The sequence below is a fragment of the Poecile atricapillus genome, chromosome 1 (genome assembly GCF_030490865.1).
Source record: "Poecile atricapillus isolate bPoeAtr1 chromosome 1, bPoeAtr1.hap1, whole genome shotgun sequence".
NCBI classification, from domain to species: domain Eukaryota; kingdom Metazoa; phylum Chordata; class Aves; order Passeriformes; family Paridae; genus Poecile; species Poecile atricapillus.
In genome coordinates this window covers 152,882,887-152,908,489 of record NC_081249.1, presented here as the reverse complement: position 1 = coordinate 152,908,489, position 25,603 = coordinate 152,882,887, and the positions used below count along the sequence as shown (strand labels likewise).

At 37.9% G+C, this 25,603-nt stretch overlaps 1 protein-coding gene across 6 annotated transcripts in view; it reads left to right on the top strand.

Annotated features, from left to right (window-relative positions):
* Nucleotides 1-2,273: 2,273 nt before the first annotated feature.
* The window catches only part of NOVA1 (NOVA alternative splicing regulator 1), a 158,077-nt gene continuing 134,747 nt past the window's right edge, over nt 2,274-25,603 (top strand). For 5 of the 6 annotated variants that reach the window (XM_058836601.1, XM_058836611.1, XM_058836583.1 and 2 more), the window contains exons 1-2: nt 2,274-2,729; nt 4,615-4,758. In XM_058836601.1, coding sequence (XP_058692584.1) covers nt 2,594-2,729; nt 4,615-4,758 — 280 coding nt within the window. In that variant the 5' untranslated portion in view covers nt 2,274-2,593. Of the gene's footprint in view, nt 2,730-4,614; nt 4,759-12,120; nt 12,198-25,603 lie in introns of those variants that run through there. The other variant, XM_058836594.1, reaches the window with a different exon arrangement.

Sequence of the window (25,603 nt, the reverse complement as noted above, 5' to 3'; positions counted from 1 at the left end):
CTTAATTTGAACATTGTGATTTTTATTTTTGTCTTCAAAAGTTTCTGTAAGACATTTGCTTGGTTTGCAAATAAAAAGAAGCCTCTTAGGACTGATGATCCTACAAACTGGACCTGAGATTTACAAGTCATGCCGTGCTCTTTCTGGCTCAAATACTAATAAAATTCTCCGGCTGTAACTTAGTAAAGAAAATGGAAGAGCGAGAACCAGTTCCCAGTTTGCTGTACCATAATTGTGTCAGCAACTGCCAAGGTAACAGAAGCCTAGAATTTTATTTCAGTCAGTAAACTAAGCAATTATGAGTCAGAGTATCTAAGATACAAGGGGTATATGATGAGTAAGAAAGTTCCATTTTTATACAATCGTTTTTCTGACCATATATGCTATCAAATTGTTACTGAATCTGCTGCATCTATTTCACTTGCTGGCAAGGGGGATAGATATCACATTCCTGGAACACAATTCTCAAAGAAGTCATTGAAAGTTTCTTATGTACAGTGCTGGATTGAGTTCTTAATTTGTGAATGCATTTGGGCAGGAGCCTGTTTAGATGTTAGTGTGTGCACGGTTAAATATCCTATAATGCATTACCTATCTGGCTTGTAATTTATAAGCAGAGGTGATGTGCTATATATTATACATGATATGTGTATTTTAAGTATCAAAAATTGTTTGGGGCAGTATTAATGGTAAGTGATTACTAAAACTAAGGCTGTCTCCCAGGGAGCTTAGAATGGAAATTGGATTTCGTCCACAAACAGCCAGGTTTTAAGCTCGTGTATTAGGAGGAATCGAGTCAGCAGCCATGCCGCGCACACACACACATCAATACGAATTTAGCACAGAGCGTGGTGTAGCGCAATAAAAACACGTTCCTGAATTCTGGACGGAATTGATGCTCCACTTCTGACCACTACGGCCACAGTTACAGCCGTTTGAGATTGTTTTTTCAAAGGAAACGAGTCAATAAATAGCAAATAGTCAAATAGTAAAAATGCTTTCCTTGTGCACAGACAATTCCCCGAGCCCTGCTTCCCCATCCCCCCCGCATCTTAAAACGTTTTAATCTTCCACCTGAATAATTTGAGATTTGAAATAACCTTCGCCGCAGTGAAATATCTTTAAGTTCTCCACGAAATATTTAGGTAAGCAACGCGGCTTTGTGTCGCACATCTCCGGCTAGACCGGCTGTCACAGCGTAACAATCCTATCTTTATTAATTTCTTTCCAAGCCTGCGCGATGCAGCCCGGCGCGTCCCCGGCTCCGGCGCGGAGCGGCAGCGCTGTCCCCCGCCCGGCGGCCGGCGGGGACACGGAGCGAGGGCCGCACCGCCCGCGCCGCGCGAGTGCTGCAGCCGGCCTCGGACGCGTCCCCGCTACCCCACCGCCTCCTCGGGCCATCGCAGCCGTCCTCCCACGCAGCTGCGGGCCTGCGAGGCGCAGCGCGTAACCCAGGTGACGCCGCATCACGGCGGGGACCCTCCCGAGGCGGCAGCCGGCCCCCGCGCACGCCCGCCCCGCGCCGCCCCCGCCGCAGAGGTTAAAGCGCCCCCGCCTCCCCGCAACGGCTCTGCCGGCGGCGGCCCGGCATTGGCGAGACTCTTCAATCCCAGCCTCTCTCTCTTTTGTTCCGATTGGCCGCATCTCCCGCCCGTCTCCGATGGAAACCCCGCCCTTGTGTTTTATCACCCCCCCCCCATGAGCCTCCCTCCCCCCTCCTCCCCCCCCCGCCCTCGAACTCCCCCGTCCTTGTGCCCCCTCCCATGTTCTAACCTCTCCTGCCTTTAGGGTTTCTGCGGTGCAGCTGGGGGTGTCGGCCCCAGCCCCCAGCCAGCCGCCCGCGGTGCTGGGGCTGGAGCGGAGCAGCGCCGCACCACCCCGGCAGCGATCCCCCTCTCCACCCCCGTGCACACGAGCCCGACAGCGAGGGAGGGCACGGGAGCCCGGCAGCGGCGGGCAGCTGAGCCGCAGCGTCAGGCGCGGCACTAGGGCGGGCAGGGGCGGAAGGGGGCTCAGAAACAGCGTGAATCATCTCCCACTCTCTCCCTCGCCCACCATTTACACCGCTCGCTCCCTCCTTCTCCCCCTCCCTTCTTCCCTCCCTCCCTTCCCACCGATTCTGTCTCACTCGTTCTCTCTCCCCTCCTCTCCCACTCACTCTCTCCCCTCCTCTCCTCTCCCACTCACTCTGTCCTCTCCTCCTCCTGTCTCACTCTTTTCATTCTTTCCCCTCCTCTCCTCTCCCCCTTTCTTTTCCCTCTCTCGCCCCCCTCGTTCCCCTGTCTCCCTTCTCCTCATCTCCTCCTGACACTGCACTGCAGCTGCTCCTCCAGTCCAGTCCTGCCCGCTTCCCTCCCTCCTTTCCCTTCCCTCCCCCCGGGTGCCAGATAAACAAGGCGCGCAGCATCCTCGACAATCCCGATCTTAGCTCTACATTTTCGAAAAGGACAAGAGAACGGGACGAGCCCCCTCCCCTCCTCCTCCTCCTCCTCCACCCCCTTCCTTCTCCTCCTCCTCCTCCTCCTCCCCCCTTCCCTCCCTGCCCCCCCACCAGAGAAGGGAAGAGACAATTCTCCTCCGAGCAGCAGCAAACATGATGGCGGCAGCTCCCATCCAGCAGAACGGGACCCACACCGGGGTTCCCATAGACCTGGACCCGCCGGACTCCCGGAAAAGACCGCTTGAAGCCCCCCCTGAAGCCGGCAGCACCAAGAGGACCAACACGGGCGGTGGGTATATCCTCTGTCACCTCCCTCCCACCCCCACCCCCCCGCCCAACCCACCCACCTCTCCGCTTCCCTACCTGCCTGCCTGCCTCTTCCAACCCCCCACCCCCCCCCGCCCAAAGATTCCCATTTCTCTAATGTTATCATTCATCAAAATGGCGTCGGTTTTCAGCATCTACCAGTCTTTTTATTTAATATCCACGCTGGGGCTGCACAGCCGTGACCCTACGGAGGCGAGGAGGGAGCACAAGGGGCTCCCGCAGCCCAGCTATCTCCCTCGCCCGTTTAAGGATGGGCGACAATAAATGGCAGCTGGAAGGAGACGGCAAACGCTCTTCCCTCCTTCCACATCCTCGGGGTCGCAAGTTGAATTTCAGCCTTGCCGTGCGTTTTCCTCCTCCTTGGCCTCACTTCCATTGTCAGCGCGTACACGGCGTGTGTTTGCCGTGCCGAGCCGGGGGCGAGGGCTGGCTGGTGGCGGGGGGAGTCGCCCCTCGGCTGCGGGGACTCGCTAGTTAACATCCTGCTGTTCCTGGCGGAGATGAGTTATAACGGGACGAGCATCTCCTTTATCCGTTTGCACTGGAGTCGTCATAACAATGCACGGAGGCAGAGGTGAATTTATTTGCCCAATGTTGAGAGCAGCTGTCTGGCTATACGTAGTGCATGGTTCCCCAGCTATGGTAATACGGGTGGGCACCACTGTCACACACAGGCACTTACTGAGGCGCTTTATAGGCTCTGGGAAGAGAAGTAATGTGAACTCGGATCATTTCTTCTGCTTAGGGGTAAAAAAAAAAAAGCCCAAAGAACCAACTTTATGAAACAGGTTTCGTGATATTTTGATAACCATGACAATGGGACCTTGCCAAAATTGCTGGGGAGAGCACAAGTCTGGGGAGCCAGCGTATCCCTGTTGCCTTGCACTTCTTCAGAGACAGTTATGGAAAGGTCCTCAGACTTCAGTGTAGCTAGATTTAGCAGTGGCACGAGGGTACTGAAAATTCTGCAGTTTCCAAATCAGACTGGCATCTTTCCTTGTGCCCTCCATTCATTCTATATTTTTTTCCTATTTCGATGGTATGCTTTAGTGCTGGTGATGGGTAGAGGACTGGCATTGTCTATCTTGTCACCTTTTAAGTGTATTTAAAATAAGTGACTTAGGCTTTTGATCAATTGGGAAAAATTCTTCTTAGTGTCCTTTAATTAATGAGCTTAAAAGAGATCATTGTCGCTTAAGAAGTGCTAAAGGAATACATGAGGATTACTTAGGCAAGTGATTCCATCCTCACCATGTTGAGTTGTTTTCTTGGCAGTGGCTGAAGTGCTTGGAATAAAACCCCACATTTGGGGTGGGTTATTTGGTAGCAGAGTAGTCGTTTTGCTCACTTAAGAAGAATGCAAGCAATAGCTAATTGCTGTTCTCATGTGTTTGCTAATGACAAACAAATAGCCCATTAGAATTTACAATTTGTTCTTTCCTGGTTTTGTCATTTCTTTTGCAGTATTTCCAAGCAAGGTTGTAGTTGTCACCAACCACGTTTTCATGCAGGGCTTTAGTTTTTTTTTAAAAGGGTCTGATCATTTCTGCATGCTGTGGTTACCATTGCAAAAAAAAAATAAAAAAAATCTACCTTTGAAATGTAACTGCAATATTATTTTTTTACTGAATTAAGAAACCTATGGGGGTTCTTTGCTTAGAATAAATGTAGGTATTTTAAACTGTCAAAGGCATACTCTAAACATGTATAATGACGCAACTGGTTAGATGTAAATGCATGAATTAGTGGAGGAGTTTAAAGATGTAACCTTTTGTTTATTTGTGGGTCTGGGGAGGAAAAATGACAATTTATAAGCCATATTAACCATGCATATCTCAATTTTTCAGAGGATGGCCAGTATTTTCTAAAGGTCCTCATACCTAGTTATGCTGCTGGATCTATAATTGGGAAGGGAGGACAGACAATTGTTCAGTTGCAGAAAGAGACTGGGGCCACCATCAAGCTGTCTAAATCCAAAGATTTTTATCCAGGTAGGTGCAAAAATTAGCCAATTCTTTATTTTTAAATTCCCAGGCATGTATGTACATGTCAGTGTGTTTCATATATTGATGGTTAAGCTTCCAGTGCAGCAGGAAGCATTATGTCTCAGAAAAGTATGTTTCAAAGTGCAATAGTGAATATAAATATTCTGTCTGTTTTGATGTATGGAATGGACTGAACTGGACACTAACTGCTTGAAATAAGTTGAAAGTAGTTTACAATATTTCTACAAAAGATTATTTTCATTAACACTGATTGCTTTATTTTTTGTTAGAAAAATTCTAGCTTTGAGGAACCAATGTGACAGGTGGCGTAAAGATAATTGTTCGTTTGAAGTTTCCAGACATTGTAATGACAATTAAGCTAGAAGGAGTAAAAATGAGAGACTGCCTCGTAAAGAATGGGCCATTTACTTTAAATCCATTATGTACCTTCTTTCTGCTTCACTGCTTTGTTCATTGGCTCTGGAGTGAAGTAAAGAGGACAAGTGCTGCTCTTTAGATATTCTTTATATTATGTTTATCATGATGGTAGAAGAAAGCTCTGTTATAAAACTGAAATAGTTTGGATGAATAAAAAAAAAATAGTATTTAATATTAGCTGTATTAATGCACATGAAAAGTTTTAAATATTTTAGCTGAATAGTAATAAATACCTGAATTAGCATTCCTCCTTTATAAGACTTCTGAAGAGGGAGTCTTATATAATGACAGACAAGATTTTAGCTTCTGCTGTTGAATAATTGGGTTTTTTTTCCTAAAGATGAACAAATTAGCATTCTGTAATTGAACTTTGCTCTAGAGGACTTTCGAAAAACTGATGCAAAATAACATAGCTGACACTTCTGTGTTTTGATTTTGTGATTTTGAAGAGTAACTGGTGATTTAGAATTGAGTGGACTAGCTGTTGCTTTTTTCTTTTGGAAAATAAGAGCTGCTTTGCATTTGTTCTATTTTAACAAGACTGAATTCTACAAATTAGCAAAGGCAGTTGGTATTGATGTAAACAGAACACTAACACTGGAGCATTTAGTTTTTCTGTCGTCTGACTATACTGCCAGGCAGAAGTGGAAGACTTTTCATTAACAGAGATATTTTTGTCTATTTACAAATATGATTGTTGATGTGGAAATTCTGATGCACCTGTTGTACATCTCCTTAATGAATGTAGTTTATAATACTTAAAAGTCAGAGATTGAAATGTTGCATGTAGATTTTTTTTCTCCTGTTGAAAGTTACAGCTTATGAACTGGTTCTTGTTGCTTTTAAAGCTTTTTCTTTTTTACTTTTTTTAGAAAGCTAGGAAAAACAGGATCCTTTATTTTGAAAGGTATGTTAGATAAAAAAAAAAATCAATGTAGGATTGTGAAAACTCTTGGAAGAAATAAAAGCATTCTAAAGAGCCTGATTGCAGAATTAATAACATAATCTGGGTAAAGAGCTGCAATAGTAAATTAAATTCACTGTCAATAGATGAAAATGAAATAGATTCCCTGCATTATACATGAGGGGTTATCAGATATGCAAAGATGTTACAGAAAATTGGTGTTTATGAAGAATATCCCAAATACCAAATTATGAGTCTTTTCATTTTACTACAGTTTATTTACACTCACTTGGAAGGGACGCTCCAAAGATTAGATCTTTTGTTCAGTGCTCTAGTATGGTTCCTCTGTTTTCTGATTAAATCAGAATTACTTTTTTTTGTGTAGGAAATCATAAAGATGCAGTAGTAGTAGCAGAAATACCTTTGAAAAATAAAAAATTGCAAGCTGGAATGACATGAGAAAAACGTTTGCGACATAAACATTTTCTCCCTTAAAATCAGCAGGAACAATATAAGTAACTAGGGCAGGACACTCAAACATTTTCACAGTAACAGGTGCAAACAAGGTTCCAGTTTGACTTTATACAGTCTGGCTTGAATTTGCAGCCACATTGTGTCATATGGAAAGTGAGTGTTTTAAGGAAGTTGGTGACTGATACCTGCTGGAGCATGGAACAGGGGTGGGAAATGGATTCCAGTGTGGCTAGCTCTTGTTAGTATGTCTGTTTGCGTCTGACCACCAGCCCATGGAATTTTCGGAGGTCCTGTCATTCCTTGAGCTGATGGCTTTTGGGTTTCTTCCAGACTCTCTTGCTCATATAACATTAGGGAATACAAACCTTGTCAAAGAGCTAAGATAAAGTTATGGTTTATTTTTCCTATGAAGTTTTTTAAACAATTACTGTTTTCCTAATAGATGTTACTTAGTCCTTACCTCTGATGCTTGTGACTACGAACATGTTTAATGTATGTTTCGCTGTGGAATGTTCTGTCGTTGAAGCTTCTGTGAAAGTTTTCTGTATTTCCAAAAAGTTTTAGAAAAGTGAGTAAGTTCCTGTTTGGAAAGGAGGAAGGTGCTTGTAATACAGAAGTTACGAGTAGTTCCTGTGATCTAATAGTGTTTTTTTCTTTTCCCTCTGTGATATAGGACTTCAGTATGCAGACTGGTTTCTGTTGGAATTATTTTTGTGCGTCAAAAGGTGACATAATTACTGAAGAATTATATGGCAGCTCTAATTACAAGAAATTGAAGGAAAAAACAGCTTTGCATTGAACATTTTAGCTTACAAGATAGGAAGCAGTATATAAATACATTACTGTCCACTACAGTTTTATTTTTGCATACGCAATTTATTGTTCTCTTTTCAGGTTACCTGCTGACTTTTTCTTGTTGTCTGGGCTCCTGCAATTTGACTTTGGATATTCTGATTCTTTTCTGTTCAGGCATGTCCCCCAAGATTAGCAGAAATAAAACTAAAATGGCAAAATATGCCCTACTTTTAAACTGAATGGTGCTGATCCTTCTGCATAGGAAGTACAGTGGGTATTGACTACTAGGTTTTGGTTCAGAAATTAAATACAGATTTAGCCAACTTGATAAAGAAAGGGGCTATTCTGTGACGCTATTATGATGTGTGCTTTTTTGAATAATAGAAGAAAGATGATTTCTGTTGTCTGAAGCTGTCATTGCTTATGTGTTTCTCCTTCTGCATTTTAGTGAGCACCGGACTCAAAACTGCTCAAGCCACGTACATTTTTCCCTTGCGAATGCTGCCGTACACTCTCTCTCTTTCTCTCTTGTGCACGCACTCTCTCCCTCTCCCTCCCTCTCTGTGTTCCCGCCCCAGTCTCTCACAAATGCACACACATGCACAAAATTATGTTACATCACATCATGTTGTTTATCTTGCAACAGGATCTTGCCTGGTCTGAACTTGGTGCTTGAGTGAAATTGAACTTGGTCAGTGTTTTTCAATTTATTGGAATATGATGTCATAGGTGTACTTAAATTAGATCATATCAAGAGCAGAGATTAATAAAAGCATAATTAAATGGGGATAAGGTTTTACTGGTTTTAGCAATATGTTAGATGTGTTGTACTTATAGCAGATTTCTGGACAGTAGTTACATCAATGTTTGGAGAATATAGAAGGTGGAAGTTTCCTCTCCCATCTCATGCAGATGGTGTATGAAGTATTGTGTGGCTATTTCATGCTTTCACCAAGAGACTTCTATTTTTAGATGTTTTCTGTTAAATTATCAGATTTTTTTTTCTCATTCATGTGTTATGGGAGATAGTCTAGCTAGTCTTTGTGCCAGTGCCCCTCTGAAAAGTCTCTTATTCTGACTCTTAGAGACCTTTCAAAAACATTGAATGTGTAAGTACCACATAAAGTTACAGGAATTTATAATTAATTAATTTTATAATTAATAATCTTACAGCTTCATTACTCCTATAAACTGCTAGGAAGGAGAAAGGTGTAATATATTAAGCTTGGTTCTCCATTATTATTTCCTTTATAGAAATAGAGTTTATCATGTTCATTTATCAGTTAATTTATAACTCTTAAAAACAACAAAATCTAGTAAGGAAAGAAATGTTTTAAAAATCAACACTTGAAGTAATGTTGAAGTGAAATACTACTTTTTCAGCTGTGGAAGAGAAAAGTGTAATGGAGTTAGAAATTAAAATGGCTTTAGTTATTAGCTGTCTGTTGTGTTGGTTCCATGAAAGGGCTTTTTCATACATCAGTAAATGCATTTCATTTTTTTTCTTGATGATCCTACTTTTTTCTTGAAGTGTTCACATTAGCTAATTAGACACTACATAAGTATATATCTAAGATTTTCAGATTCTGTTGTAAACATTTACTTATATGAGTAACTTCAGGGATAATGGGACTGAGGAAATTAATAAATAGCAAGTAGAGATTTCAGAGGTGGAATCTAGAGCTGTATAGATTTTTAAAGTAATCACTGATCTTTGTACTAGTTTAAAAAAAAAAAGAGACCAACCACCAAAAACTCCCACGTGTTGATTGCCAGCTGTTCAGAGAGATAATTCTCAGTTGGACAGTTGTCTGTTGCCTGGTTACTGAAACAGAATAAAAAAAAAAGTTAGCTTGTTAGCCAGCAGGTCTGTAGTATTTTGCGTTTAAAAGGAAGCTGAAACTTAAGTATGTAACTTAGCAGGATCTTGAGATTGTTACACATCTAACTTGTCCTGTGTACTATCACTTAGCAGATTCTAATTTGGTAGGTTTTGAGAAATTTTGAGAAGTTAAAGTAGAAATTTGGCACTGTTTTTTTTTTTTCTACCTGTAGGGGCTTATTCATGTTAATGAGTGAATCAACTTTGACATTGTAAATGGCTTTGGTTTGCAAGAAAGTGCTGTGTCTTTGTCTTGTATAGAAAGGATTATAAGCACTTCTGACAGATTTGGAATGGTTAGTCTAACTTTAATAAATGACACAGGCTAACAACTAACTTTGTTGTCAAAATAAAGAATAGAGTGAGGACAGCTGTTATGAGGGAAATGCTGTATTTTAACGTTTCAACATTTTCATTGAGATTGCTTTTACCTAGGTTTCAATATAATTGAAAACCAAAGTATTTTCAGTAGGTTAGAAAGCTTATGTAGATGAAGGTGCTTCTAGTAGCAGCATTATGTTTTTATAAAGTCAGGATTTCTTAATTATTCATCAAAAAAAAACAAAAGAAGACTTAAGTATTCCCCTTTCATGAAGTTTAAAATTTCCATACAATAATTCAATAGCTTTTTGTAGATAGACCCAAGTTTTAATGGATTCTTGATAGAGAATAGGTGCTAGAGATATACTTTAAAAATATAAACAGTGGATGTCTGAATCTCATTTTCCTCTTCTCCCTTTTCTTAATGGATGCAACCTGTAACAAGCAATGTCTTTTTCAAATACTCTTTGATCTTGTTTGTCCTTTAATTAATTTCATTAGCTTAGATATTGTCCTCAGTGGTTGACTAGAGAATTTATTTTGTCAGTGATCAGTAGCTTTTTGGCCAGGGAAGAAGACCTTAGATTTAGTGAATTCGTCAGACTAGCCTCCAGAAATGGAGCATGGAGTGGCTGGGGAAGAAGTTTGCACCTTGTTACTATCACATTTCTATACCTTGTTACTATCACGTTTCTGTCTTTGGACACAGCTCTCACATGAAGTTAAGCAACAACCATAAAAATTTGACTGGCGAATACCTCGGAGTCTCACTGTTGCACCTTGCAGCAGTGCAGTCAGCTTTCCAGTCCATCTTCAAATTTAGTTTGTTTCTTAACAAGTATCAGTAGGCCAGTGGGAGTTACTGACTCGGCGAGGAGTATCGTGCTTGTCAGTTGTCCCGTGCTGGAATGCTGCAGGTAATTGGGCTGGACTGGTGAGAGCTGTGGCCGTGTGCTTCTCACGTTGCACTGCAGCTGCTGTTGATCTTAATTAATCTGACCCTCAGAGGCTGCAGTGTCATGGTATAAAACGCAATGCATATTAGAAATTGGAAGGCTGCTTTTCTGACTCTTATTCATGGCCACGTTTCTAGGTAGGCCTTTTGGATTTCCTAATTGGATTTGTTTGACACTAGCATAAAATTCTTAATGTGCTTCAATCTAAAACTGTAATATGTTTTTCTTGTTTATCAAATCTATCTGTTGAGTAATGAAGCTGATGCACATGTTTTTGAAATGTCACATGGTTATAATGGATTTAAAAAAATATTTCTGCTTATTTTGACAACAACTATTGTCTGTAAATTAAAAGAGTTATACTGCATCTGGTATGAATTTCTGGTGTAGTATAGTATGTTCTGTAGTGGGAATGCTTAGTGCTTGTTTCCTTTAGCCCAGTCTTGTGGTTAAGGACTTCTAGTAGCATGGAAACATGGAGAGCTGGAATTTGGTGCTGGTGAATGGAATCAATTAATGTGCTGTGCATGTGCAAGGTTTTTAATTTACTGTAGATATATGACTGTCTTCACTGTGACTGCATGACATAGATTTAGGAAAATAGCAGGTTCCTTACAATTCACCCTGGTATTGAGGGTAATTTTCCTACCCCCAGAGGAAATATCAAACTATACTATAACCTAGAGATCTTGTAAGTGTTCCAGTACAGATTTGGGTAGCTCTATTCCATCCAATTTTTCTTTGATTTCAGGGGTTTCTCCATCCCAACTTGTGATTATTCATGGCACTATAAAGATCAACTACATTGCTTGTATTTTGATTAAAAATAGAGAAAGAATTGTCAGAATACTCTGCTTTAAATTTTCCCTATATTTGATAGACACATTAAATATTTTAATATGAAAAATCACAAGATCTGAATTCCATTCCACCCATTTGAGCTAGTTTTCCCTTTTACATATAGATAATTATGGTTGAATCTTACTGAAGCTTACTTAATATTAGGTGTGCTGCTCTAGATAATAGCCAAGTACTACAATTCCTTTGCAAGAACTTAACTGATCTGATTGAAATGTCAGTTTAAGGCAGTCTTTGGAGACATGTCTGTGGAAGTCAGCTCCCAACTCTAACATGCTAGCATGCTTTTGTAGCCTTTGAGTATGAATTTATCACTCTTTGCTTGAGCTAGTTATTGTTCTTCTTAACTTCTGAATTCCAGTAATTTGGTGTAAGGTTTAAGTGTTCTGCATAATTGATGGACAAAATTAAGTCTCCTTTGTGAAAGGCCTGAGAACATGGGTTGATGTAGGTGATGTGAATAACTAGCTGTGTGACCAGATAGCACTTGAAAGAACAGTGTGTTAGGGACCAGGTTTAAAATTAAACCTTGGTGGTATGATTGACCTTACAAATCCCTTGTAAGTGAGAGATACTCTTGCCAACTTATGTATATGAAAGTGGTTATCTGACATTAGCCTTTGTTGGATATAAAGTATGAATCTCGGACAAAATTTCGTATTTACCTGGTCTTGTACGTTTTGATTTTGAAAAGACTAAACATCTGTTTTTCATCGTTGATCTCTCACTGCATCCTGCAGGGCCTGTCATCTCAGCATTGACAGGATCAGATGAAAAATACAATCGATGTGTTGACATTTTTTTGAGAATCACTCAGGTAAGATTACTTGTTATACAGAACTACAGTGAAATTCATGGCTGCTGCTAATGTTTCACCAGTTGGAGCCTTTGCATTCTCAATCATTAATTAAATTAGATACTGAGGTTCTCTGCATGTTCCCTTGTTTCTATTTTAAAAGCACTTTTTGTGCCTTGCTCAGTGCCATTTAACTCTCTTGTAATTTCCCACATAAAGAGCTTCACACATGTGTACTATTTTCCCCCACTTGATAGAGTGGCACCTGTTTGCTTGAATCAAGAACCATAGTGCACATCTCCAAAGGTCTTGGAAGATTTGTTTGTATTTTTTTACAGTCTCAAGTAGTGACTTTAGTCCTATTTAGATTCTTCATTGGCAATATGGGGAAAAAAATTCTTTGTAGAGAACCAGATAATCACGTGCAGCAGCAATTTATCATCTTCCTAGTGTGTTCTAAATTCTGGCTTTCAAATTTTACATGAAAAATTACAAATATTTAACTTAATATACAATGGTGGAGTTGTTCTTTTTATAAAATGAGTTATTGAAAATGTTTATATTAGGTCATGCACTGGAAAAGTAGGAAATGGCATGAGTCCATTCAGTTGGATTTGTTGAGTATCCAGTGTACTTACAAAATTAAAACTATTAGCAGAGTGTATTCCAAAAGAGTTGGGCTATGAAATGTCATGGCTGTGAGGGAAGGGGGGAAAAATGACCAGTTGGGCCATATGCCAATGTTTTAGCTTGACCTAACAGTGGTTTACATTTTGTCCCCATCTGTAATCTGGTGTTAGAAAATGCCAGAGTGCAGGTAGGGTAGTGTATGGTACAAGTAATACCAGCAGCAGCAATTCAGGTGCTGCCACGGATACTGTTTTGGCAGCAGTATTGAGCTGGAGCTATAGAATACTTATGTTTTATTGTAATCTGGCAGTCTACCAACAATTTTCCTGAGGAACACCAAAAATATTAAGGAAGTAGGTGGCTTTTTAGTGGAGTTATGACCTGAATTTGAAGAGAACTTCTGTGGAACAAGAGAGGGTCTTCCAGCATTCTGTCTGTGCTGATTTTTCAAAGGTCTGCAATGAAACGCTGCTACTGGATGCATTAAAGCTTTAAAAAAATGATTTGTTGCAAGTGTTAGATGTAGAACATGTATGGGGTTTGTTTTCTGCCTTGCATGTGTGTGCACACTTCATTCTTTGTATGTCTTCTACTTACGTTATTAGGTGAACACTTGGCGAATCTGTCAATCTAAAGTAAAATTTGTATTTCCCAGGAATTCCTTATACGTACATAATTTCCTAATTTCTGATTCTTTTACTGAGCACTGCAGTACATCAAAGTCTGCCAGTTTTTTGTTGAGATTAGTCTTCATCAATTAACGTATAATTTCCAGCATAGCAAAACACTCAGGAAAAAAAAAGGGAAAAAAAGAATAAGAAAGTGTTAATATTACAAAGATTCTTTTTTAGGGATATATGGTTTTGTGTTTTTTTTAATGTTGGTGATGCCAAGTGCTCATCTAGTATTTGCACTACTTTTAACAAGAATAAAACACATACTTCATAATTTTATAAGATTTCTAAGTTCTGTATGGATCTACATCTATGACTAGCTGTTCTAGGAAGTGTCAACATGATGTATTGTGAATGAATTATTAATAATTTTATTTTTTTTAATTTATTGATTCATAGCTAGAAAGATGGTTCTTTCCATGAATAGCTAGGATTTAGAAGGAAAAAATAGTTCCTCTGACTTTAAATCAGAGTGTTAAAAATATTTTGAGTGTATGTAGAAATGTGTGCAATTGCTAGTCTCATAACTTTATTCTTGCATGCTATTGATGGAAGAAAATCAAATAAATGGGTAGCCTCCCATTAGGTTTCGTGTACCTTTGGAAAACAAACCCCCTTCAGTTTATGCAAATGTTTTATACCCTTTAGTCTAGGAGACATAGAATGGATAGTGATAACACAGTTGGTGTTTGAATTAAGCAAGACATTTCTAACTAGTTTATTTTTATTCCAGTTTTTTTAATGGTGCTTTGTTGATTAGGAACAACAAGATCCTATTGTTCCTATATTGTCTTTTCCAACAGCTCTTTTGTCTGATAGCAATTACTAGTTGAAAGAATGTTAGTTGTGATGTTCAGCAGTTCAGTTCTGTCCTTCACACTTTATTAGCTTAGCACTTTCTGCTTTCATAACTGCATAAGGACACAAAAGTTAGTCATCCCTAATTGCAAAATAAGTACCTTGATATTTGCCTTTTCCAACACACATGAATATGCTCAGAATGAGGAAAAAAGAAGCTTCTCTTTATTTATTCACTTTGTGTATTTTTCAATGGAATCGTATGATGTTTAAAAGACTACTCTACTTTCCATGTTGACTAGTCCAGGAACACGTGAAGTTTGATCTCATGCAAAATCTTTGTGTTTTCTTTTGTAAAGAAATCTCTGCTTGTATAGTTTGACAACGTTGTATTGGTTGTCTGAATGCTTTTGTTGTTTATTGCTAAGAATTTTGCTTTTTACTTGGATGGCTAGCTGTGTCTTGTTTCTCCCAGTACAAAATTTCAGAAGTGATTACAACAATTTGCTAAGGGTTGCAGTATTTCACCTGCATGTAAGACCTGATGAACATTTCCTTAAAAATATGCATGTAATTAGATGGGCTCCTAAGATAATGCAAGGATTTATTTTTTCTGTGAAATACTAATGCGTAGCACTTCAGAGCAGGTGGTCTTAATGCTCTTGATAAGCATCCAGATGTCTTGATTTGGGTGGTTTCTCCCTGTTAAGGATTCTAAGAAAGCATACAGGAGTTTTGGTGTAAATTAGCATGTATTTGTAGGACGGGTTTTATGCTACAAGGTTTTCATATTGCAAGCAATGGTTACTTGGGAGGTGCAGATAACCTGATGATGGCCACTTGATATTCCAGTAAAGTGTGCTTAAAACTACAAGTATTTCAGGACCTAATACAAATTTTGTATTTTTAGGATGACCTACTTCAGTAGGTCTAGAAAGAGGTGTGATGTTGCAATGCTGATTTGGAGGAAATAGTGCTGCTAGTAATTATCTGTCAAATTGCAATGCAGTTCATTGGCAAACCAAGGGAGAATGATGGCATACTTTGTGATTGATGTTGGTTTGAAAGGAAACAAGTGTATCCATAGGTATTCTGGAATCCTCATAGGTAAGTCTCCATGTAGCTAGAAAAACCAGCATACCTCAGAAAATTTGAGATTTTATCACTCCACATTGAATAATTTCAAAAGTTTCACTCTGCTTTAAGAAGATTTTGTTGTGTTAATCCCTTTAGAGTGCAGTAGTTTTCACAGAGCATTTACATACTGGATTTTAAGGGGGTTATAATTTCCCCCATTTCTTTCTCCTTTGCTCAAAAGCAAACGAAGGATTTTATATTGGATTCCTGTATAGATGTTTCTCCTAGTTAGAAATATAGAAAGTTGGAAAAGTTAGCAGTTAACTCGTGTTGTCTGCTTCAAAATGTGGGGCATTCCCAATGTTTTCCCTCTCCCACTGGGGAAATTGAGGAGTCTTACTGGATGGGCCATGCTAGAGTGCTGAAGATAGTTAAAGATACAGATGTAATCCAGACAATACTATCTGTACGCTGCTTATTTGGGGAAGTGATTATCTGAATAAGTTTTCAATTTCAATTTTTAGTCTTTGAGTTATTTTTAGAACTCCAAGTTTTCCCACTACAAGTCTTTTGAATTCTGGATCTCAGTAGTAGTTCAGCACATCTACATGCTAAAAAATGAGTAGTTTATTTCATAAGAATTTTAACATTAATTTTTTTTATGTCTGCTTTTATACGTGCTTTTCGGAATAGGAATTCCACCATTAAAACCATCACTTATGAATTCAGATAAGTAAAACTTTCAGTTTTCAGGTAGGGTGAAGATGTTTGGATACAATCAAAACCTGATGAATTGTTTCCCATTCTTTGTTTTGCTTGAGGTCAAATATTCCCCTAGAGGTGAGCATTTCTGCTGTTCTCCAAGTATAGCTCTTCCATTTTTCCACTGCTGAAGTTCTAGTATCTTAAGCAAAAAGAATTTTTTTTTTGTTTTGTCTCTTAAGCATGAGGACTGAAAATGATAATTTCTTTCCTATTTGCTGCTGCCTCCCACAAGAGTAAGTGGAGACACTTGTACAAAGACAGTAATAATACCAGCAGTTTCTGTATACAAACATTAAATTCAGGTAAGTATTGAATTTATGCAAGGTGGAATACTCCTCCAGTCTGCATAGTCCTGAAGTAGTGTGTTTAAACATAGGGGTAGATTATTAGAAGTGTATTTTAAAAAAATAATAATTATATATATGATTTTAGTTTAGGTCTTTTGGTAAAAGGCTTCTGTCTTTCTCTTTCTAGCAGAAGGATGTTTTGTTTTGGTTTTTTTGTTCTGTTTTTTTTCCCCTGGTGCTCATTTATGGTAGTTAAGATTTACTGCTGCGTTCTCCCCTGAGAAGGGTTGTGTTCTCACCATTTTCTAGGCTTGCAAACAATTGTAATTGAACTTTTCTCAGCTGGCTAGACGTGTTTGAATCTGTATTTGGCGATGTTTTTCTTCCTACATTCAATTTTATTTTAGTCAATTAAATGACAGACACAGGAGTAATACATGTGTTTTGGTAAGGATAATGTAGGGTGCCTCTCCACTTTTTAAATAGATATTTAAATATTTATCAAAAATAGGTATATTATACAGATTACCAATATGAACTTGCCAAATATTTTCCCCTTTTGGAGTAAGAGTTTTGTAGTATTTCTTTTGGTTCATGGTCCCTTTGCAAGAAAAATGACACTGTTTTAAAACTTGCTTTGAAATTTTAATGCAGATATGTAATCCTTTACTAATGTCAAAAGCAGAGCGAGTGATAAAAATTTAGTGTATCAATAATTTTTTGGAATTGTCTTCTTCTTTGTTTAAAAATGGCCTGGTTTTCTGATCTTTATGCATAGACTGGCTTTTTAATATATTTATAAGTCTGTTCAGTAATTCCATATAGGAAAATACTGGCTTTATGTTAACATATGCCAGTCTTACTAAAAGATCCATTTTAAAAGAAGTGCTAGATCTCATCCAGATTCAGTTACAAATCCTCTTCAAACTAAACATTTTCTAAAATCTCCTTCCATTTGCAAATAATTGCTCTTGCTACAAGTACTAATTTTCATCTTTTATTTTGATGTACTTGTTTGATTTTAGCTTTGAAAGGTATAAATCAAAATTTATGAAGAAGGATGGAACTGGATGAATTATCAAAAATTATCTAAACAATTAGTGGGAAGGATTCTGTAAAGTTTTAATGTGAAATGCTAAAAGGCACAGAAAAGCTTTCTAAAAATAAGGATATATTTGCATTTTGGCTTAAAATTAGTAATCATGAAGTCAAATTGCCCTATTTTTGGTTATTATTACAAAAAGTGTTTTGACTCATCTTTTAGAAGGATTATTTGGACTTTTTATTGGGGAAGACTTGAATTATGTGTGGAAGAAATCAAATCTATTCACTTTCCAAATTTTCATTAAGAAAATTTTAAATACTTAAGGTTTTCCCTTGTTCTGGGTAGTACAGTTGTTTACACAAGTCTTTATTCTTTTAATCATATTGCCCTTATTTTTTTATTGAAAATAGAAACCTAAAATATATTTTGGTGTTCAGATTCTAATGTCTTTAGAATTATTTCAGAAAATAATTTAAAAATATTTTTGCGTATGTTTAAATTTGAGCTTAATACAGACCTTTAGTAAAGGTAATTCCAGGTTCAAGGACTTTATGCTCATTTCAAACTGGAAAAAAATGTCGAGGCACTTTTAATTTAAATTTTCTGTCTACAATTACTCTTGTGTTTGTGATGTAATCTGTGTTTCTTGGACTAAGACAGTATGTTCAAAGGTATTATCTGCTTTTTGCTGAATTTAACAAATGCACCACCTACAATTTGTGAGGACCAAGGGAAGCAGTGGAAGAGTCATTTGGTGACTGGGCGGCATATCTTTATTTTTTACTCTTGGACAAGAAACAAAAGTATTTTGAATGGCTGCTACATACTTATTTGTCTATTAAGGTGCTAGCTGATAGTACATTTTGATTCTTATTGTGTAAAAATACATGTTCCTGTTTGAGTTGGAAAAGGAAAGATTAAGATTATATAACGTTTCATGGTAATTATGTGTGAGCTCTTTGCTTATTTGCGCAAAGAAACATTAAAAAAAAAATCCCTCTGAACAGCTGAAGTGACATGAAGCACCAGCTGGGGAGTCTGAAATCAAATATTTTTGGGCATGATTTGTACTAAACTGCAATTAGAATGTATGATTCTGCACTAGCAATTGTTGTGAGTGAGGTCAAATTGCACATAAAGAAGGAACACAAGTGATGTCTGTCTTGACTGCAACTGATGCCTGTACACGTGCTATTTCACAGTATTTTTTATTCACATGCAAAACGGGGAGAATGACTAACTTGATTGTCTTGTTTGTTTATTGTCAGTTAAGACTTAGTGTGTCAATAGGTGAATTAAAGACTTGAACGCAAGAAAAAAAATTGAAAACACCCTTTTTGAAAAGCATGTTCTTAAAAATTTAAAATTAATTTTACACCCCAATATTTTAATATTAGGAAAGTTAAGAGCAATTCTAAAACATCAGAGACTTGTTCCAATGTATTTTTTTTCTTTCAATTTTTTTTAAAATTTTAATTTTTTTTGGGTGCATATTACAATTGCAATATTGACCTACTGGTATTATAAAAAGATAGCATTTTCTATTTTCAGAAAAAAACTGCATTTTGACACATTGTTTAAAAACTAGAACAGCTCTGCATATGAAAACACAAACTGTGATAATTAGATAGTATGCCATATGTGGTAGTTTAAGTTGGCATATATCTCAAATGGCATGTTTAATGTACTGTATTACTGGAATTAGTAATTTTACAGCTGAGAGCTGTTGATTCTGTTATACTCATTCCCTCTGATGACCCTGTAGGTAATGATGGCAGACATTTTTCTTTGCAAAAACCTGTTTCTGATAAATTAAAACCATTATAAGCTGCTGTATTTTTAATGGAATCTTTGACTAGTATGTTCCTCATAATATTTTAGGTGTCTCTAACTACTTCAGAATTCCAGGATTTTCTTAAAGATATAGTTGGTATTGATGGATGGTCATATTTTTTGCTTGATGAAATATATGTAGTGAGGAAAGAAGGAAGGTCTGTTTTTTCCATATAGTTTTTTTGGGGTTTTTTCTCCCCCACTTTTTGTTAGGGTAAAAAATATTGTTAACCCTACGTGCTTGAGAATTACTGACAGTGGTTAAAATCCACATAGCTGTGGAATCCACACTGTAGCTGAATAGAAATCACTGGTCATGAAAAGTCAAGGGAGGAAGGCAAGACTTTAAGTACAACTGGTTATGTCTGAGATGGAGTTAAATTTTCTTTTTCATAGCAGCTTGTATGGTGGCAGGTTTTAGAGTTGTGACCAAAAAGTGTTGACAGTACACTCATTTTTTAACTCTTGCCGAACACCGTTTGCACAGTGGCAGGGCCTGCTCTGTTTCTGACTCTGCCCACCTCCCTAGTGAGAAGACTGTATCTTCTAGTGCAAAAAGAAGTTGCCAGGTGGATAACCTGAACTGTCTGAAACTACTCTGTACCATATAGTCCTAGCAAAAGAAAAGCAAATTAAACGGAGTGGAGTGTTCAGCTAGCATTTTGCTCAGAGAGTAGCTGGGAAACAGTCTGCCCAAAGGCACCGGTGATTGCCTTTGCATCATCTGTTTGAATCACAGAATCAGAAAGGTTGAAAAATACTGAAATCCAACTGTTTTTCCACTAGTAGCACCACCATGTTCACCATCAAGCCTTTGGGATATCGAGCCATGTCCTAATGTGCCATACCCACCATTTTTGAACCCTTTGAGGGAGGGTGACTCCACCACCCCTCTGAGCACTCCATTCTGATGCTTTACACCCTTTCTGTGAAGAATTTTTTCCAGATACCTAATCTAAACCTCCCTAGGTGTACCTTGAGGCCATTTCCTCTTATGGTGTCACTGGTTGCCTGGGAGAAGAGGCCAATTCCCACCTGGCTACAGCCTGCTTTCAGGCAGTACAGCAGAGAGCTGTAAGGTCTCCCCTGAGCAGCTGCTTCTCCAGGCTAAAGACCCCCGGCTCCCTCGGCTGCTCTTCGTGAGACTTTGCTCCAGACCCTTCACCAGCTCTGTTGTCCTCCTCTGGAAGGACATCCCCTCAGTGCCTTTCATGTAGTGAGGGGCCCAAAGCTGAGTAGGGGATTTGAGGTGTGGCCTCACCAAGTGCTGAGCACAGGGACATGATCACTTCCCTGGCCCTGCTGTTGCAAGCCAGGATGACATTGGTCTTCCTGGTCACCTGGGCACACACAGGCTCATGTTCAGCTGGCTGTTGGCCAGCAACCCCAAGTCCTTTCCTGCCTTTTTTGTGGGCTTTTTATTTTCTTCCTATTTTCCTTTACTTCCTATAATATTTTTATCTTGACCCATGATTTTTCTTGGCTTGCTCTTAGTATTTTCTTCCCCCGTTCTGCTGGGGAGGGGGTGTGGGTGAGCAGCTTTGTGGACTTGCCTGCTAGACAGGATAAAGCCCACCACAAGCATTATATTTTTGTGTAGTGCAAATATTTTGCCTTTCTAGAAATGTAAAGGAGGGTGAGAGACACACCCACAACTTCACTCAAGTTTGTCTTTATGTACCAGCAAACACTACTAAGAGTTGCAAAAAATAATTGAATTTATAGCTTTTGGTGCTGATTAGGACTGCATCTGTTTTCTACTATAGACATTGTTGGTGTGGTTCTAGGCTGAGTACACAAAAGGAACATAGTATCAAAAGCAACAGTGAGAAATTTCTTTTGGGAAAGAAATTCAAGTGAAATGTTAGAAAATAGATGTGGAATGGACTTCATGGTTTAGGGACTCCATTTCTCTGTTGTCCTTCCAGACAAACCCATAAAATCTCATAATCATTACCCTTTTAATGCCTTCCACCTGCCCCAAAATTGAGGTGATGCTGCCAGTTCCAAACTCCTCCACAAGAGAAACAAAATGGAAAAGGTCTGAAACTTCTTTACTCACTGAAGGGATGTCCTAAATAAAAAAGGATAAGGGTGACAAAGGAAAATGTGGCCTATAAGCTTAATGCCTGTTTTTATGAAACTATTCAAACAAGCTAGTGGGCAGGTGAGGCTTTTGATAGCAAAGCAAAGGGGGCATTTTTTTTTTTTCCTTCATAAGAAAATGAAATTTAGTTAATGAAAAGAATTGCTGTCATTTTTGACAGAACTATTAACAGAACATGATAATCATGCAGTCATACTCTTGGGTCGCTAAGTCCAATTCCAGCTGATTGCAGGTAGCTAACATTCATAATCTCAGTCTATGAAAGACCTTTTAAAGACAGACAGGAACTTTGGAAATTGCAGACCTTCATTAGTATTGGGATTTGCTGCTCACTCAGCCTTTTTTCATGAAATGTGTGGTTCCTTTCACAAAAAAAAAAAAAAAAAATACTATTAAAGTAACTTTTTAGCTTTGAGAAGTTTTGATTTAAGAGTCAAGTGACTCCGAGTGTGGTGTCACATGAATGTCTGATGAAGTTCATAAATGAATAATGTGTGAGTTGAACATCAGTTTGATTGGTAATGAAAACTGTGTTGAAATTAAGCATGGCATTCTAGACTGTTCACCATTATCTTTAAACCAACCTTACTTTCTACTAATTTGCATGATATTGTGATTATATTTTTATTAATGTTCCGTATGCGCCTCAGCCATTTTAAAGCTGGTTTCCTTTCTGTGTTTCAGTTTGTGGTTTTCTAATTGTAATGAATATTACTAATTATGATAAATATTTGTCTATGGAAAAGGTGACCAATTGTCTCCACCCTCCTCAGCATAAACTGGAACAGTGAAACTTAAACTCAAGTAGTTGAAGGGCTTTAGATGTCCAATTTCCTGTTGTTAACCTCTGTTGAAGATGAAAAGGCTGTGGAAATGGTCCTTTAGTCTTGTAATTAAATGCTACCTGAGTTGTGCATGAACATATCGCTGAGGAGAGGTGTGCTTACAGACCACAAGTGTAAGAGTTTTGCCTCCTTCGGGTCTTTTACTGTCATTATTCGTAGCTAATTTATAGCCTCTGGGTGATTGTTCTGTGGTACTACTGTTGCCACCACCTTGGCAACTTTGAGTGTGAGGGGAGATGTGTTTCGATTTGTTGCAGTGCCTTTGCAAAGGAAGGAGAGAAGTCAAAGTAGTGGGTTTTTTTAACTCTGAAGATTTGGTCCCATTTGATAATACTTTCATGGGATGAAATAGTTCTTTCTCTAGCTCAGTCTGAGCAAGTTTCAAAATAAAGCTTTGAGTAGCATGCATAGTAATTGTTACAAAAAAGGGACAGAACTTTTTATTTTGACTGGGCGTTGCATGCCTGTGCAAATGTAAAAATTAGGTCATTTGAGAGATACATGTGCCCATGTGTATGCAGCAGGCACATAGATATATATACACACATATATATGCTTATCTCTTTGTTCTTGAGTTATGCTATGACTTTGTCATTTCCATATCTTTGGTTTTTCTTTCTTGTTCACAATGGTTATGTTTTTGATGTGGTTCACTCTGAAATTCAGAGTTTGCCTGAATAAGGATGGTTTCTAGAAAAGGGACGAGAAAATGGAACTGCAAGGAGAAAGCACTTTCAAATAGTTCATTCAAACGATATTCAGTTGCTTGAACTCTAAACTCTTTGGCTTAAAATTCATAAAAGTTACCAACTTCTAAATTGGAATCTCAAGAAATCAACATCAGGATATTTTGTGAAAGGACAAATGGAATATAGGGAAGTTTCTGATTGCTTGAGGCCTGTGTTGACTATCTTTTCATTAAAGCTGAGGACTAGGGAATGGTTTAGCTATTTTACTGGCTCAGTGTTTTAGATATAATAATTATTTACCTATTATAAATAAAAGACATTTTTGTTCTGAAGTAGCTTTTGTTAATGGTACTTTTTTGCAGAGATCAGTAATTTTTTTTTTTTCTTAAACTTTGATTTGATCAGCTTAAACTTTGAGCGACTATAGTTGTACTTTATAGCTGTGTAAATTTCTGTGCATAGCTGAATAAGAGAAGCAAAAGTCATATTGAAATAGTAACAAGAAGTGCTGATTTGGTAATAGAGGATTTTTTTAATAAAATTTGTATGAAAATCTTTTCAGATTATGTTGCTTGCACAGTTCTACTTTGTTTGTAACTGAGGGCTCATTAAATAGAGATACTTTTGTGTATAGCAGTTTGGCAGTTCTAAGTTCTTAGAGATTTTTGTCACAAGTGATGCTAATACCGTTTTTACAGTTGAAAGTATTTTATGGTTCAAAGTTCCCCCTACAATATGTGCATTGGGGATTTTAGATTTGTGACAACAACCTGATCTCTGGCTGCTTCCTGAAGATGATAATTGCATCTTGACTGATGACGTAGGAACCCATAAGATTCCCATATTCTGTCCCAGATAGAAATGCAGAACAAAAATCTGTTTTTACATCCCCAGCCATTGTTTAGGAGACAAAAACAGTGTTGGAATTAACTTCACATAGGAATGTGATATGTTTTATGTGCACACCACATCTGTGTACTTGTATGACATTGCATGAAAATTTATAAACATGAAATAGCATTGCTATAATGCATTTTTCTAAATTAAAGTTTACAGAATGAATTTGATAAGTTTTGTCATGAGAATTTATGTCTGGGAATTAGAAGTTAGGAGAGTGTTTTTTTTCTTTTTTTGAAGAACTACAACATTTTCTTTTTTTGAAGAACTACAACATTAATAAAACCTTTCCAGTTGCTCTCTATATATGTGTAACACACATGTTTTTAACAGTTATGTTAATTTTTAGTTTTTAATTAGAAATCAGGATATGTAAATAGTAAAAGGGTGAAGTTGCTTTGTGACTGTCATTTAATCTTGCCTGTATTTAAAAGCTTTTTTAATGATAGTTATGATAGATGGTTCTTTAAAATATGTAGAACTAAAGCTCCTTACTCCATTTAAAAGAAACTGGTCTTTTTCATTGATGATTGATGTGGAGGAGAAATATCTTTAAATATTGTAACTGCATTGTTTTTCTAGAAATCTTTTCAATTTAACACATTCTATTTATCCTTGTTTTTACCCAGTATTTTTGCTGCATCATTCCATGGTTTCATTTACTTCCTAGAACGTAGCTGCTAGTCCAAGTGGAGAACTTCACCTCAGCTGAAGTGGTGGGCATCTTATACTCTAGTTTTCTTTCTTCTGCTTGTGTGTACTTGTTCAGTGGTCTGTGAACTTTATTTTTCATGCAAGTGCTATACTGGATTGATTTCTGAAAAGTAAATCTATCTTCAATTATGTCCTACAAGGAGCTACAGTACTTCTGGTAATAGACATACTACATTTTTATGTTTCCCTCTTCCCTTCTCCCTTATCTCCTGCTACTTTGTTCCCATAGTGTTATAGGTATATATAACATAGGAGGACATTTGAAGGGCTTTTCACCTAGATTCAATTACAAATGAAGAGTGGTTCTGAATTTGAAATTCTGAAGCATCTGTTTCAGAAAAAACTTTGATAATTCAAGTATGTATTTTATGTAGTTGGTCATGAAGAACTCTTTACTTAGGAGCAGGGAGAAGGTTATATAAATAGAGGAAATACTCATGTCATTTAGGTCAGAACGTGATAAACTTCAGTTAGCTTAGGCCCTGAATATTCAAGTGAGCAAGGAATTTTACATGGCAAATACGTTTCTTGGGGTATCTATAAAGTTATATAGATATAAAAAGAAGTTTGCAAAGTAATTGGAATAATTTTATTACTTTATTCTAAAATTGTACTTTACCTTTGGTTGTGAATTATGCTAGCTCAGAAACAAATGAGGAACAGTGGTGCCTTTTTATGGTGTACGTAGGAAGATGGCCTTTGAAAAACTAAGGCAAAACTGATGTATAAAAAAATATAGCAAATCTGCATGTTGTTAGTAAAATATCCTGTACTTCCATGAAAATATGGAAGGACTTCATTGCCAGTTGGAAGTAGCACTGATAGATTATCTACTTGTCATAAGCACTGTCTCTGTATTGATGTGGTGCTGCTAGAAGGGACGCTGTTTGATCATGATACTGCTGTGCTTACACTTCAGTACCAGTACTGCATTGAGTTTATACTGGTGTTCTCCATTATTGCTTTGAAAGACAGCTTTGAGTTCAGTGGTCTCAGTTACTGTTTTCTTTCATATATAGATATGAACAGTTGTAAATTAAATTTGACCATCTGTCACATTCAGGGT